This window comes from Eupeodes corollae, chromosome 1 (assembly GCF_945859685.1).
Source record: "Eupeodes corollae chromosome 1, idEupCoro1.1, whole genome shotgun sequence".
NCBI classification, from domain to species: domain Eukaryota; kingdom Metazoa; phylum Arthropoda; class Insecta; order Diptera; family Syrphidae; genus Eupeodes; species Eupeodes corollae.
Window position 1 is genome coordinate 262194267 of NC_079147.1, and position 17979 is coordinate 262212245.

General features: G+C 30.8%; 1 protein-coding gene across 1 annotated transcript in view; it reads right to left on the reverse strand.

Annotated features, from left to right (window-relative positions):
- Positions 1-677: 677 nt before the first annotated feature.
- LOC129938509 (frizzled) overlaps positions 678-17979 on the reverse strand; it is a 265725-nt gene continuing 248423 nt past the window's right edge. The window contains exon 5 of the mRNA XM_056046121.1: positions 678-1442. Coding sequence (XP_055902096.1) covers positions 913-1442 — 530 coding nt within the window. The 3' untranslated portion in view covers positions 678-912. The remainder of the gene's footprint in view (positions 1443-17979) is intronic.

Below are 17979 nucleotides of genomic sequence, written 5' to 3' on the forward strand. Positions count from 1 at the left end.
TACAAAATATATTCAATTTATTAACTTCATGAACAGTGAACACAATTATTATACCTTAAAACTTATTTGTTTTAAATTATGATTTGTTTAAATAAATTTAAACTATACAAAATTGAAACTTTGAATTAAATAAAACAAAATTGTGATTATTAATTTTTGTTAATATGAATTTTGCTCAAGTATAACAAAATGCACATTGATAAAAATAAACACTTTGTTGGATTTACAAACAAAATAATATGAATTTTACTCCAAAAAAATAAAGAAACTTAAACAAATTTAATTATAAAATTGTTTTCAACGATTTTATTTATTTTTCTATTATTTCGTATCGTATAGGGCACATGTAAAGCTTTAAAACTACAATTAAATATATATTTTTTTTCATTTCTTATAAACTAAAAATGTATGTATATATTTCAAATGTTTTAATTTTAATGCTGTTTTTTTATGATAAAATTTAATATTAAACAATGTCTGAGCACCATTCACACAAATTCATTCACACCATAAAATCATTTACACTTTTTACATTTATGCTACAACAAGTTGCACTCTCACTCTAACTCAGATTTAAATAAAAGTTTGTTTAAAAATAAGAAATTTATTTTATATAATGTAGAATTATTGGGAACTTAAATTAATAAAAAAATAATTATACACACACGATGTTAGTCTAAATTTACATTAAAGGATATCAAATTATAAGCAAAATTTTGGTTTCGTCTCATAGCAATATGCGTTCGATCACACGCTATTTATCATGTTCGTCATCGTCAGTGATGCTAAAACTATTAATATTATTTTTTAATCCATCATCGATTAAACTATACACAGAGGAGAGGTGTCGCAAATGCGCAGCGCTAGTACAATTATTTTGTGTTCTTTTCAACTTTGTATTTAAACTCGGGGCTAGACATATGCTTGAGCTCTTGATCGTGGTTCTTTGCCCTGTAGCCTCTCAACAAAATTCCTCCAACTGACCATTGTCTTTCCCGAGTATAACCAAACACTCGATGTCACTCCAACCAACATAGAACACAAATACTTGACCATGTAGATTTGAAATATTGGACGAGCCTCTTCGGCACTATTCCTTACAAGCGGGCAGGGAATGGAGAACACTTTGCACATGTCCCGATTCCATTGGATCATCCAATCGTCAAAGTTGTAGTATTCATAGAACAAGCAACCGAGGAAACCTAAAGCGGGCAAAATGAAGAGTCCACTGAAGAATCCGATGCGAAGCATCAATCGTTCGAGTTTATCGGTACGTTTGCCATCAGTCTTCATTACGGTGCGTATGCGGAAGAGTGACACAAATCCGGCGAGGAGGAAAAGTGCCCCGATCGAGAGATAAATACAAAGTGGTAGAATCAGGAAGACGCCCAGTGAATGTGTGTCTAGTTGTCCGACAAAACAAACTCCCGATAAGATGTCACCTGCAATGAAAAATTTAATATGTTTAAGGTTTAGTTTGAAAAACTCGATTGGGAGATGATAAATGAATATAAAAAAGATCGTAACAGGTTTTAAATTTATTTTTCTGTAGTTTGTTAAAAGTTTAAGAAATTTATTTAATTAATTTATTATATGCAATAAAATAGGGAGTAAAAAACATAGCCTGAAACATTAAAATTAAATTGGTCTTAGAGTTAAAACGGAGTAAACCTCAAAAATATAAGTTTTAAAATCAATGGAGTCTTGTATTAAAGGATGTCAAAAGTTAACTCAACATATACATTTCTAGGTTGTAATGCTGCATCAATTCTCTTTTAACTCTATAAATAAATTTAATTTTTCAATCTAAGGCTTAATTTTTATATTTATCAGATACATCCATACCGTAGCCATCAATCTTCTCATCAATTTATTCTTCACCGTTAAATGAATTATTTATAGTGAAATGAGTAAAAGTAAATCCTCTTAAGAATATTGTTATTTGTATAAGTTTTTCTTGTTTTTCATCCCCTATGGCAACAAACTAACTGAATTAGAATGGCTAAAGAAAATTCTATATTATCCTATTTAATATTTTCTTTTGGAAAACATTATTTGATATTCAACGCATCATTAATTTCTTGACTTGGCAATTTTCAAGACATCTAAATGTTGGTTTTTATGATTATGGCCATCATAAAGATTATGATAATAACATGATTCTGTATATTTTTCTGTGTCTAATAATAAAATGGAAAGAAAATCAACAACATTAAGTTCTTTGTTAAGTGAAAATTTTGTTGCTAAAAATGATTATTGATTTTGAGTTTTTAAGTATCTATAAACAAATCTTTTTAATCTAGAAAAATTGGTTAATATTACTTAGAAAACTTATGTCGTTTTTAATTTCAAAATTGTATTTACTGAGGTTAACATAGCTAAATAAATGATCCCAATGATTTAGATACTAAAACAGATTGTAAATAGTTTTCCTTTAAAAGAAATGAAATAAATTGAATACTATTAAGCTGGATGACAGTGTTTTAAACCAAAACGCTTTATTTTGTATACATTTTAGGTTTGTGTTCGAATTGATTTAAATTATTTATTCAAATTACTTTTTCAATTTTGTAATTATTATTTCGGGCTTAGGGCAAAATACTGTGTAGGCCATCATAATGTTTTTTAAACACTTTATGTAAAACATCCGTATCACAAAATTGTGTATGAAACAAAGTTTGGTTGATCTTAGCTTTAAAATACAGAGTTGTAGTTTAAAAAAGAAAAATCATTTTGATCGCTTGAACATTGTTAACACGATTTTTTTTGGAGCCCATTCACAGCATTTTTTAAAGAAAATATTTTTGAGAATGGGGTTTCATCAAAATTATTAATTGAGTCTACTTTGCAAAACATTTTAAGATAACAGCATTCAAAGTTAACAATTATTTTTGAATAAAGTGAATTTTATGTGTTACTAGAAATGCTGTTAGTTTTTAAGCTTTGAGTTTTTTATGAACATATCAGTATTTTGACTTTATGTTTTTTTTTTCAAGACAGTGTTTTCTATATGGTACACCGAATTCTAACTTAAAAGTGTTTTGAAGTAAGGGATATTAGACATATAGATTAATGATGATCCGATCGCTCAAAACAAACAAATAGCACGGCAGAAGTTTAACTCAAGAGTAAACTGATGCATTCTTAGAAGAATTTGAACTTTTTAGACCTAGATTCAAGAAAAAAAGGGAACAATATCAAAAATATTGAATATACGGCTACATTGTTTTTGGAAAAACTCTAAGATATCCAGAAGGGGAAAAATAATAAGCACAGATAAAAAATAAGCAGTATTGTTCAATAAGCAAATGGCAAGTACTATGTTAATGATAACTATAAATACTCGCTGCCCTTTTTTCTAACACTTATAACAATGCACCGATACAAATCGATTACAAAATTAAAAAAATTACAACTGGGTACATATTGCTCATATTTAAAAACTAATTAAGTTTGTTTTTGTTTTTTAAATTTAAATTCCATTTAATGAATCACTGAAACCTTGATTTAAATTTTTTTTTCGAAAATCGTTAGAGCGGTATAGTTTTAAAACTAATTTTTAATATTTACAAGATTTTTCAATTTTGTTTCAAACAAAAATTGTGCTTTGTTATTACTTAGAGCTTTTAAAATATAAGTTTACGTTTGATGTTCTTTTCAAATGGGAAGTTGTTGTAATGGGTCCGATTTTACAAATTGAAATTTCTCGACGTTTCCAGGTCCCTAGAGTCGAAACAAAAGATTTTTAGAAAGATGTCAGTTAGTGCGTGTGTGCGTATTTTTGCCAACGTTCAGTTAAATTTTGAGAAAAATCTAATTAACAGTTTTCTTACAAAAAATAAAAATCTATTACTAAAACTTGGTAACAATTTACTTTCGACTCAAATAGCTTTTCAAGAATTAAAAATTTTGTCTCCAAACCTTTTTTTATTTCACAAAAATCATTGTTTTCGATATTCAGTAGTTTTTTTTTTAAATCCAACAATCCTTATTTTCATAAAAAACGTAAAATCTACGAAAAATTGGTATAAAATAATGTTTGGTTCTTGATAAGTCTCCAATTAATTTCATTCATCCAATTTTTAAAAAATTACGAAATGCTACTAAAATTGGTAAAAATTTGTTTTCGACTTAAAATCTGTTTCACAAAACTAGATTTTCAACTAAACCATTACTTGATATGAAAAATATTTGTAATTTAAAAATTTTTAAGAATAATTCAACTGACAACACGAAAACCTTCAAACTTTTAAGCAAGACAAATCGACAGACGGGATGGGAAGTTATCAGTGTGGGTAGCATTTCAGCCAAAGAAAAAATGAAATAAAATGCATAAAATTGTCTGTTTAAAAAAGTAACTATATAAGATTTAAAAATATACCTGTAAAATAAGTTTGTCTTCAAAGACAACCCTCCATTTTTCAATTTTTGTTTCTTATGTTGTTTAGTGAATGTAAATGTAGGTTTAAGATTTGAATTTCGTACAAATATTTGGACCCATTTTCGAGATATCGGATTTTGAAAAAAAAATTCAAACTTTTTTTCAATAATCCAAACAAAAAAGTTGCACTTTTGGTAATCAAATATTGTTAAGGCAATATAAGAGCTTATTTAAAGAAAAAATGATTTAAATCGGTTCATAAGTTGCTGAGAAAATAAAAAAACAAAATAACTGTTCCATGAGCGGTAAGTTTCTGGAGCAATACAAAAATATGTTTTGCTTGCTGAAAGAAGCCAAGTTAAAAAATAAAATTTTAGAGGAAATTTAAAAAATCTATAGGTTTGTTTTTAAGAAAATTTGAGTGTTCGTCCTTTGACAAAAAATTTTAATGGGGCCATTGTTAGTTTTGATGTTTAAAAAAATTAAAAAAAAAGCCTTAGGCGCATCTGCTCAAAACCTTAACTTTCAAGTTTCAACTCAATCGGCCTAATGGTTTAGGCTGTAGGAGCGTGGACAGACACACAGGACAGACCGGACGGAATCGCAGGACCCACTTTTATCATGTTTTATTAAAATCTCGAGTTCGAAATTTTTTACGAATGCAAAACTTGCCATATAGTTTCGATATGTCGCAAGTAAAATGCCTAGTGCGAATCAGCTTGAAGCCTATGTTTAAAATTTGAGCTCAATGGACCCAAATCGTTTTTTTTGTAGGAAAAATTGAGGAACCTTTTTTCGACCTAACTAAAATCTGCAGTTCAAATTTTTTTACGAATGCAGAACTCGTTATACAGTTCCTAAATGTTTTATGTGGAAAAATTGTTTCTAATTAATTGTACACCTCCGCAAAAAAGTAATAGAACGCAAATTGAAACAAAAAACCTACAACGAATTGTTTTGAAAACAAATATATTAGATTGGCATTTTGAAAGTACATGCAAACAAATTTTGAATCTGAATTGTTTCTCAGCTAAGCGCTGTTGGTTTCTAGTTTTGTTACAAACAACATATTTTAAATTTTTAAATACATTCATTTTCGAATCGGAATTTTTTTTATGGATTAACTAGAGCTTTATTTTTTAGTTTTGAGAAGTTTTGTTTCATAACTTTAAACGCATTCAGCAATAAAAACTTTTAAAAAAAGTTTTTCATTTTAGTTTTAATTTCTCACAGAATTAAAGTTCCAATTAGAAAAAATGAAACTTTATTTTTTTTCAAAATCTTGAATTACTTTAATAAAATGCTTACCTGATATCAATTGTTTTATTTTGTTTTTGAAAAATAATTTTTTATTTTCGTATAAATGTATTCCAATTTTATGAACTCTTAAACACAATTCCGTTTTGTTTTTAGAAATTGCTGCACAATTGCTTTACAAAAAAAATAATTTGGAAGAGCAACCAATATTGTAAAGATTCGTTATTAATCAAAATAGGCATGTAGAGTTTAAAAAAAAACATATAACTGACATTGACTGTACTATTTCAATTTGAAGTCTAAGCTTCAAAATAATTGTTTACGATAAGACCAGCGTTTCCAAAAATTACAAGAATTGTTTTGTGTCTTATGTTTTAATATCATATTTTTTAGTAGAAAATTATGGAGGTAGATGATTTACAAAACTATATCGCAAAAAATCTTATTGCGTGGTAAAAAAAACGGAAAGATATGATAATTGTCAAAATTGTTCTATCGTAAAAAAATGTTCAAGAAAAAATACCTTAAAGCCTAAAATCACTAAAATAAAATAAATATTGCCAAACTCAATTCTTAAATATCATAACGACAAAATTACTAATTGACATGTTTCAATATTTGTCTACCAATTGGGGATTACCACATTCACTTTTGGTTGACCGAAATGAAGTCTAATTTGAGAAACACTTTTTATGACAAGAATAAATCTTGTTGGATTTGTCTATTCCTCACAAGACGCATTACCCGCTCAAAAAAAAAACTTTAGATGGCACAGGCAGGGATTGGATCCAAGATCTTTGGCATGACAGTCCAACGCGCTTAAAATCATGCCATTTAATATCTTAATTAGTAAACCGGTTTAAAATTCTGTATTACCTTATAAAGCCACTTATTTCATTTCCAACGTAAAGTCGGTAATATCTTCAAAAAATTGAAAGTTATCTTATTTGTTCGGGTTTATTTCTATTACAAGACCATTTCAGCCTTAACTGCAAAGTCTAGGATTTGTATTCTATTCTCAATCCATAATTATTTGCCCTTAAAGTATTAAATTACATAAGTTCAACTGTATCCTTAAATTTAAATGGAAAAGAATATTAAACTTAGTTAGAAAAAGAAACTTTATCCCAACTATGTTTCTACTTACTTACGCCAAAAATTTAATTATTCTGTCTTCTAGAACTTAAACTTTCTCAAAAATTCCCCATTGTATGGTTCTTAATGTGCTTTTTGTTATAGGGTGATTTACTCTTAAACGCGTAGAAAGTAAAATATGTATAGCACAAAAACACAGAGCTTAGCAAAATAAAAAACTATAAAATACCAAGAGCATGTAATGCAAAATGGTAGGACACCTTTTAACGTTTCCAAAGTACTTAACGACTTAACAACAACAACAAAAAGGGTTAAGTCATTTCAGCTTGAAATAAATTTTACAAGGCACAAGGGTTTTAGTTTATGTATTTTATGTATATGCATGTTTGAAAGTTCGAATACAAACTACACTATAAGAAAGAAGGTTCTTTTATGAGGATTTTGTATAAATGTGTCTTGACGTAGAATGAGGCTCACTGGTGAGAAGAAGTATTTCATTACAAATAATAAATAGAAATAGGAACCTTTTAGATGGCTTCTTGTAGTATATTTTTTTCGCCTTTGGTTGTTGTTGCTGCCTTTTGTCGCAGATCCTTTATGTCCTATAGCTCGTTATTTTAATAGGCAGTTTTGTAGGGAAGAGAGGAAAAAAGGAAAACACAACAAAAATGTACAAGTGGAATTCTAGTAAATTTAACGTCGAAGAAGGGCAGGGCAATCGGGTGTGAGAAATGGGAAAAGGGAGAAGTATGGAGATTATGCGATAGGGACTTAAAGGTCCTTTGTGGTCAACTCTATTTAGGAATGTGACAGATGAAAGGGACATTTATTCTACTTCAAAGTTTTAAAGTAGATTACTTTGAATTTATTTATTGAATCGGTTGCCTTAGATGTCCTTTAATATGGATAGTAGCTTTATACTGTTGTTGTGCTGTTGGTTTGGATTTTTTATTGTCCTCCTTATAAAAGAGAAATGGATATTTTTAGGTAGAGGAGTGTTTTAAGGAATTTGGTAAAAAATAAAAATACAATTGAGTCTTCATTAATTGAAACCACATTCAGTTCTAGGTTGAATTTGATTTTGAAAAATTCTAGTAAGCAAAGAACCTCTTCATTGTCTCTTATTTTGAAAGACTTTTATCCCTCGTCCAGCTTGTCTACACATTTATTTGAGTGGGCCTAATTTTATGTATATGTATGTAAGCTGGGCGAAGATTTAATCATAAGATTTATTATAGGAAGCTTTGTCAATGTCAAGCTAGTTTGTTTCAAAAAATAAGATTGTGGGTTGACGTTGAACAAAACCAAACGAAAATCTTAGAATGATCCAATTCTAGGTTCTTATTCTTATTTTTGTTGTAAGTTGTTTTATTTTTCCTTGCATATATTTCACCTTCTTGTAGAGATTTGTCTGTCATGTGCCACACTCTATTTTATTTCAAAAAATAATGTCAAGAAATGTAGGCGAGCTGCTATTAGAGTAACATATATAAATACGGTTTTACTACAAATGGCATATTGTTTGGTAGGTTTGTGTTTATTTTTTTCAGAGATAGTGGAATGAATTTCAATATTATTATGAAGAGCAACTGTTGTTAGCCTGGAGTGAAAATGCATTTAAGGAGCATGGATATGTTAATTCAAAAAATGTTTCAAGAACATGGTGACCATGTTAATCATGTTCTTTGTTAATTTATTTTTATTTATAAAAAGACAATCCTTGAAGTTAGGTAAAATTTTTGTAATTAACAAAATCTATTGGTTTTAATTTTTTGATATAAAAATTATAAACTGTAATGAAACTTCCATTCTACGAGGTATATTTCAAGGTGAAACTGTCAATTTAGTTCCATGCTACCCAAACAGCAACCATTGCAGCAGAGATTTCAACATTTTGAAAAATTCGTTTGAAGAATTTGAGCTGAGTAATTTCATATTGATGGGGGATCTTAATGTCAGAACAGGATTAAGGGGTTCAGTAGATATTGGGGCAGTACCACAGCAGTCAGTCACTGATTTTAGAAGTTTAAAAGCAATACATTTCTTGAGTTTCTGGAAGATATTGGTGCGTTTATTCTTAATGGGAGAAGCTTTGGTGATACAATTGGAGAATTCACATTCGTATCGAGTAGAGAATCATCAGTCATTGGCTATTGTTGTTTATCTTACAATTCGGTAGGAATCATTGAAGATTGTTCTGTAGGCTGTAAGACATACTCTGACCACATGCCCTTAATTCTAAAATTAAAGTCATCTGAAGACATCCCTAGTAATTCGACAATGCAGTTACTTCCAAGGCTGAAGTGGGTAGAAAGAAAACATCCAGATTACCTACAAGATGTGAGATTATAAAAAAGTGTTTGTACGAAACCAATGGACGATCTAACAATAAGGTTATAAAATTCGAAAGGAAGAAACCTTGGTATGATTTACAGTGTCACATTGCTAGAAAAGAATCCTTGAAAGCACTGAGAGTATATAAGAAATATAACCTGGAAACTAGCAGACAAAATTATGCCGCAGCAAACAAAAAATATAAGGCTCTCTGTAACTCCAAAAATTATGAATATTTACAAAACATCGAAAACTTGCATCTGTATCTTGCATTCGGCAACAAAATGGTGGAGAATCGCAAAAGAAATACGTGGAAATTCAACAAACATTGGAATACAAATCACAGCTAACGAGTTCATGATTTTCAATGGCACTCTGAATCCAATTTCGTCAAGTATTACGTTACCCATAACAGTTTTGAAACCATTCATATTCCAATGCTTGATAGTCAAATAGAACTATCTGAAGTATCCTCAGCAATAGAAACAAGAAAAGACAGCAAAGCACCCGGTAAAGACGGTATTCCGAAAATGAGTTCTACAAAAACGCAAGCATTTCATTTGTTGAAGAGATACACACTCTACTTAGAAATATCTTTGAAACAGGAAATATACCTTCTTCCATCAGAAAGTCAATAATTCTATACAAAAAGGGTGATGCCAGTATCGCTTCCAACTATCGCGGGCTCTCCTTTCTGGACAAAATATTTACAACAATTCTGCTTAGGAGGCTCACTCTTTGGATTGAAGAGAACAACATACTCGACGAATACCAGGCTGCATACAGAAAACAATATAGTACAGTTGACCAAGTCTACAACATTTTTTGTATAATCCAACTTCAGCTGAGCCAGAAGAAAAAGCTTTACGCTTTCTTCGTAGATTTGTCAGCATCGTTCGTCATCATTAACCGAGAAGCTTTGATTTACAAATTATCTAAGATAGGAGTCTCTACAAAACTGGTGTCTATTATACGTTTATTGTACAAAGATACGACTGCTACAGTCCGGGATGGAACTAGTACGTCTAGCTTCTTCCAGAAATCCAAAGGGGTCAAACAAGGATGAGAACTGAGTGCCCTTCTATTTGTACTATTCCTAAGAGATCTACACTTAGAACTTCTAAATGGTCTCACTGTGAATGGTATGCAAATAAATGTTTTGTTATACGCGGAGGACAAGTTCTTCTTTCTGACAGACTTAGTACCCTACAATTGATCATCGATAGCTTCGGCAGATATTGCAGAACTTGGAACCTTGCTGTCAACTTAGAAAAGTCTGAAATAGTAATTTTTAGGAAAGGAGGTAGAAGAGCAGCAGCTGAAAAATGGTATTTTAACAATGGTGAGATAAAGATAACCAATCAATACAAATATCTTGGCGTTTACTTCTCTTACAACATGTCCTGGTCATATCACTTAACAAAAAGACTTACATCATCGAAAAAGTCAATGAACTCGACATGGTCAAAATTTGTAAAGAACAAGTTTGATACTCACTCTGCTAAATATAAAGTGCAAGATACAGCAACAAAGTCAATAATGCACTACTGTGCGCAAGTGTGGGGATACAAGGAACACATTCAAACTGAAAAAACTACAACGTTTCTTCGTCAAAAGAGGCTTTTCTCTTCCTGATAATACACTTAACTGACTTCAAATTTAAAAAAAGAGGCTGGGGTGCGACCTACACTGATAACTTCCCATCACGTCCGTTAGTTGAATTATTCTTAAAAATTTAAAAATTACCAACAATGTTTTTCATATCAGGAAATAGTTTAGTTTGAAAATCTAGTTTTGTTAAATAGATTTTTAGTGGATATATTTTTTTTAACAATTTTAGTAGCATTTCTTAAATTTGTAAAAATTTGATGAATGAAATTAATTTGAGAGATATCAAGAAGCGAAATTAGTTTTTACCAAATTTGCGTACTATTTTTTGTAGATTCGACTGAATATGGAAAACAATAATCTCTACAAAATAAAAAAAGTTTGAAGACAATAATTTTAATTTTTAAAAGCTTTTTGAGTCGTAAGTAAATTGTTACCAAGTTTAAGTATTGTCTTATTGTAAGGTTTTTATTTTTTGTAAAAAAATTGATTTTCAACAATATTTTTTAGAAGATTAATGTAGTTTAAGGCCAATATTTTAAAGTTTTGAAATAATTTTTGAGTCAAACTATCTATTTTTTTTTAAACTATCAATTCGATTTTTCTTAAAATTTTTCTAAATGTTGAAAAGAATATTTCTTACAAGATGAAATTAGTTGAAAGCTGTAATCTCAAATTTTTGAAAAGATATTTGAGCCGCAATTCAATTTTTACCAACTTTGAGTAATGTTTTTATTATTTATAAAAAAACTGCCTATTTGATTTTTCTCAAAATTTTACCAGATGTTTAAAACTTTATTTTTCTGAGCAAACAATTGTTTTCAAATCACTAGCGTTTTTGATTCGGAAGATATCTAGGCTTAACCAAAATGTTCACCTTTTTTACGGACGTACGAACGTACCTACACACACACCCACAGACATCTTTCTAAAAATCTTTTGTTTCGGCTCTAGGGACCTTGAGAAATGTCAAAATTTTCAATTTGGCAAATCGGATTCATTATAATAACTTCCTATGTGAAGTAAATAAAATCATCAAATTTTTTTTAAAGATTTATTTGGAGATTGATTAGAAAGTATCTCTTCAAGTTTACTACATTAAAATTCAATAATTGACTTATGTACAATTCTAAGAAAAATACCTTAATATCCGATGGCTTCCCTTCAACATTAAAATTATATGATGTCACATCTACCAACCCTAAAACTCAGCCAATCGTACAGCAATCATCTTGAAGAACCTAACTATAGCTTTTTAATTACTTAAAAGGTCTTTCATAAAGCTTCCTTAACCATGTTGAGATGATTTATTTCCTGGTCTGGATTCATTACAAATAAGTGTGCTGCTTCCCTACATGAACCTATTATAGTACTGTTTCGTCTTTCCATTTTTCAAGCTATATTAATAAAGCTTTAAGAAAAAACATTTATTTTTAGTGTTCATAAACAAGGATCAAAAACTTATGTTATGAACTACAAACCTATGACCAAGTTATCATTAATTTCCAAGCTTTTCGAAAGCATTGTATACGACTCTCTCTATTTTGATTGTAGATCTATGTTTTCTTGCGCACATCATGGCTTCTTAAGAAACAGATCCACAATATCTAAGTTAACAGAATTTGTGACCAAAACTCCAGATGAATTAGAGAAAAAAGAATGAAGTCGACGTTATCACTTTGGGTAAGTCTTTGATAAAATCACGCACCAATTATATATCTTAAACTTAAGCCATTCTTTTCTATTTCATGGCTTAGATCGTACCTTGAAAACCGCCGATATGGAGGTGTTTTTAGTTTCTCAACGTCCGATCCAATTTATGCAAGTCCAGGAGTCCCTCAAGGGAGCCACCTTGGTCCTCTGTTATTTGTGTTAAGTATCAACGACGTAATTAATGTCATTGAGAATTCAACTGTTTCTATTTATACTGATGACATAGAAATAACAAAGGTCACTTTCTTTTCCATCTGATTCTGTCTTACTCCAAAATAATTTTGATTAATTTCAGACTTTTTTCTTTGAACTCAATCTAGCTAAACGCTAATTCATAACATTTTCCCGTAAGCGTTCACATCTTCCCTACCAAAGAAGTTATTCTGCAAGATTTTATCATTCATTCTATCTGTTCTATTCGAGACCTAGGAGTTATATGCGGTACTCAGTTAAATTGTCGAGCCCACTTTAATTATATTATTGACAACGCCAACACATACTTTGGCTTCTTAAAACGTTGGTCAACAATGCACCCATATGTCACTAAATCCCTACAAACCACCTGTTTTAGAGATCTACTTGAATACGCTAGGCAAGTCTGGTCCTCTTATCGGAACTTTCACTCTCAAGGAATTGCATCTATACAACTAAGATTTCTTCTATCTGCACTTTGCGGTCATCCTTGGAGTGATAATCTATTCTTACCACCGCATAAAGATCGCTTGAAAACTCTTGCTCTAAAAACTCTATAGAAATTGCCGCTAAGTCTTTAATATTATTTTTCTGCACCAGCTTTTAGAAGGTACCATAGACTCACTTTTTCTTCTAAAAAATATCTTTTTCTATACTAATCCAAGGAAACTCAGACAGGACCTTTTCTTTTGCCTTTCTTATATTATCCCTATACAAATTATGGCCTGAAGGCTGCGCTGAGCTAATAACGTTCATACCACTATTGACTATATCAGTCCTTTCTCCCTCAAAAACAATTTCTACAACTCGTTTTAAGTTGTTTTTTTATTAAAAATTAATGTGGAGGCCTTCGGGCCTTAGACCAAGCATAATTAAAGAAAAGAAATAGATTTACTTTTAGCTTTGAGTCTTTTTTTTGTTTATAGCTCGAATAATTTTAGTCTATTTTAACGAAGTTGTGTGTGTCTATTTCGGTAGTTATAGAGCACTATGTGTACATTTAATGGCAACATTAACATTTTTAAAAATATCTACATATATTAGACAAGAGTCCTAAACTATAACCGATGAAAAGCTCCAAATAAAGTAATAAAATCCATCACGAATGGTCACCATAAATCATAGACATAACACAAACAGGGCGTTGCTCTATTTGCACCTACGCATTCTCAACAATATACAAAGTGGTACACACTTTAAGTGTCATTTTCTTACTTGTATAACTCGTAACTGAAAATATAATATTTTGAATATATTTGCATTAAAAGTATATTGAAACTTAGTTAACATACAATTGAATTTATTCAACATGAATTACAAATTGTTGTTGTTTAAAGAATAATAGAAAACATGAATTGAAAATTAGTGTCTTGGTGTGACATTTGAAAATTTGTACTTTAAATTCAATTCGAATTTGAAAGTATAATCAGACTTTTAGAGGTACACCTATATTCTTATGACTTATGTGTCATATGGCCTTGAACGACTTTTAGAATGCGACACCTTTAGTAGATGTTACTTCTAGTTGAGTTTGCAATCGAGAAAAAGGCAATAATATGGGCACTTACGGTTTTTTGAGTTTATTTTGAGGTAATAACTATTTCATATTTATTTTGCGAAGGACCAAAATAATTAACAGAATTGAATCACATCATCTGATTATGATTTAACTTCCATTTCTACTGGAAATTATTAAAATCGGTCTGACATTCTAAATTGAAAATAAGGTTTTTGGAATCTAAATCCATGATTTTTAGGAAGATTTTCTAAAAATCTAATTAAAATATTTGTTTACGAAAAATCATAAGATTCTACCAAAAAGTTGGTATTATTGTTTTTCTAAACAAAAATCTTCAAGGAAATTGACTAAAAACTAAAACATTTCTTCAACTGCTTCTAAAACTAATTAAAGGTCTTGAAAATCACCAATAGGAAGTTATCAGCGTTGGTCGTTTTCCAATCATTTCAAACAATTATTTTGAATTTAAAACATAATTACATTCATTCATCTGCAAAACTCACTAAATTGCTTCAACAGGTTAGTATCACAATCCTAACCCAAATCAATCTTTGTACCACAAATACGAATGGGAAACATAAAAAGTTCCATTAACGATCATAGCTGTCAATAGGAAATGTGATTTTTACCAATTTGTCTGCCAAATATACACAAAATACACACACCAAGCCTCTATTTGCATTGCGAACCAACCTTAAAATAATCTTTAAACCATTTAAACGGCTAACCCTATTTTGTTTGTCATGATGCTTTTAATAAGACAAGTGTCTCAACAAAAAAACCAAGACAAGCCAACATACAAAAAACGTTAAAAAAGCTAATTAACTTCAAGGCTAAAGTTCCAACCTATTATGTAAAGAAAAGACCCCCACTTGCTGACATAGTATAAGTAGTTGTCACTTTTCAGCTGTCATTTCAGTTTCTTCTAATTACCACACATCTAGACACACCATACCATATCTTGATTTAAGAAAAAAAAAAAACTATAAGACTTTTAGAAAAACTCGTTCAGAAGCTCTTTCTTCGTTGCCATATATTTTTGTCTCTGTCATTGTGTCAGTGTCAAAATGTAAACCCATGTGTTTTGTATAGCTCTATACAAAAGCTATAAAATGCATTGTTTTGATCTCTTATCACCTATAGTGCATCGTGTCGTAAAAAGTAGTATTTTTATGTTTCAATTATGTCAACCCTATCAAAGCGACAATGTGATGGCTTAACATCAGGAAGAGGGACAAAAAAGAAGACTTTTTAAAAAGAAAAAAGAAGGCAGTGCCACATGTAATACCTAGTGGCACGGTGTTGGCGGCATTTTCCTTTGTCGAACAAAGTTAACGTGTAAACTGTCATTTGACATTTTAACTAAATGAACAAAACTACTTAGAGGCAAAACCAAAAAAAAAAACAACATTATATGTTTCAGGAGCCTCTCTGGAGGTTTAGCTTTAGCTTCAACAGCAACAACATGGCAAGGAAGTCGTAAAATCAAGATCATAAAAGTGTATATGCTCTCTATACGATAACTTCAACTAATAAATTCAGGTAAACCTACATAAAGGTTTCGAGAATGTGAGAGTGCCCTCTGCTCCATTGAATGACTACATTAAGGGATTAAATTTAGAAACTTATCCACACTAGGGTTTCAAACACATTACAATGTCTTTAGAAGAGCAAAATTTTGTAATCAAATAATCACGCGCGCCGCACCGACCGTCGTCAGGTGGCAGCACATTCAAACACACCAAATCGGATGTGACATTTTAATTTCCTTCCAGATTTTTAGGTTCATACTTTTTTAATGGACTTTCATATAACAGATATGACGAGTCTTTAAAATTATGCGTATGAACATCATCAAATTCAGTTAAGACGATTCTCTAGGGAAATGTAGACACATTCAAGCTAGGCATAGGTTGGAGTGTGGAGATATGTGAAATAAGTTACTTGAAGTTTTGACAAATGGAAACATAAAAAGGATATGTGTTTTGAAGGGTGCTCTTTTAGGTTAGCCAAGTCATGGAGAAGGATAAATTATGTTTGTTGCTTGTCCATGTCTCAAAGGCATCATCAATCTGATGTGGTAGAAGGGTTTAATGAGTCTTGGTATATAAAAAGGTATGTAAAGAGGTTGAGCTAATGAGGCTTTTGTTTATGATGAAAAAGGATTTTTTGGTTTGTTTTGGTTTTTCCTGTTTTTGATAATTGATAAATGAATAAATGGAATGAAGCTGAAGACTGCAACTCAGATAAATAAATTGGTGCCGTCAAATTGTCATTTCAATAACTTTGGAAACTTATGCATGCAATAACACTAAGGTTGTATTTTTCTTTGTAGCTTAATATGTTTTGTAAAAAACATTAAGTTACTCTTCAATAAGAGGTTTCATTTCGAAAAACACGCGCTTTTTGGATAGCTGTCTATTTGAAGTTGTAATATTTTGACATTTTACAAGTAGAACCACGTTATAGAAAGAAACATGCTTTAACAATGTACTCAAATTGTCAAAATTGACTACAAAAATGGTGAACATTTTGAAATCACAGTTTTATTTCTCGAAGAGATGATCACAATTGGCTACCTTTTCATTTTATCCCTCTTTTTGGACCCACGTGAACCAAACATTTTTATGTCCAGTCTCTAACGGACTCAACCACTTTAAAGATGAAATCCGGGAAGTAATCAAGAAGCAAATCAGAAATTGAAGCCATCTAAAAATCAAAGTTTTCTTAATTTGCTAAATTTAAAAAAAGTCAAACTGTATTTTATTGAAGACTTTTTTGCCCTCTTTGATATTATTAATACAAAAATTATTCATAAAACGTCAACTTTTTCATACTTTTTGAGATTTTGAGATAATAAAAGTGCGTTAGACTGTCATGTGAGAGGTCTTGGGTTCGATCAATGTCTGTGCCACCTAAAGTTTTTTTCACGGGTACTGCCTCTTGCGAGGAATTGAAAAATTCTCCAAGAGTAATTCTTTTCATGTAAAAGTGCTTTCTCAAATTAACCGTTCGGGTTCGGCATATAAACTGTAGGTCCCCTCCATCTCAGGTCCACACAGAAATTTATCTAAAAGCTATAATTCTAGATTTTAGGGTCCTTGAATGGATATACAAAATTCTATGGTCCACAAATCAGGCTGATTGCCACTACTTCTAGTGAGAAGCTAAGATGTTTTTTTTTTTTGGAATATAATGACAAATTAGTGCTGAAGTTTCTGTGACTAGCACCAATATCCGATATGTCCAATTTAACGTGATCATGCCCTCGTTCTGATATGGCTTATAGATTCAAGAAATGTGGATTGATGTGGATGTCAATGCCGGTCTAAGATATATTACACGGATATCGGTGATGTTTTCAAAAAAGCTTCACTAGTGAATTGACATTACAAGCACAATTAGAAAAATTCTCTTTTTTACAATTAGCACGAAAGAACAGAACACACCTTTATTTTAGGCTAAAGACCCTTTTCAGGGTCAATTTGGACAATTTCAAATACCATAGGTTAGTTTAGGTAAGTTTAAAGTGGCTGTTCGTGATGGAGGATTGTGATCTCTCATGAATCTAGAGGCTTTCTCTTAGCTCAATGAAACCAGTTACGAAACGTGAGAGGCGTTTTAAAACTAGATCATGGCATGTACAGAAAAGGTGAAGAACTGTTTCTTCCTCCTTCTCATCTAAATAGCTTCTGCAAAAGTAATTTGAGAATACGCGTAGCCGCGAGGAGTGCTTTCCTATTAGACAATGTCCGGTTATGACACCTATTATCGAGCTTATATGCGATCCGCTTAGAGATTGCAAGCACCTTGATCGCTTGAAATCTAGTGTAGGCCAGATGTGTTTTGTGACCTGACAAGTGGTGATGCTGTCATGCCA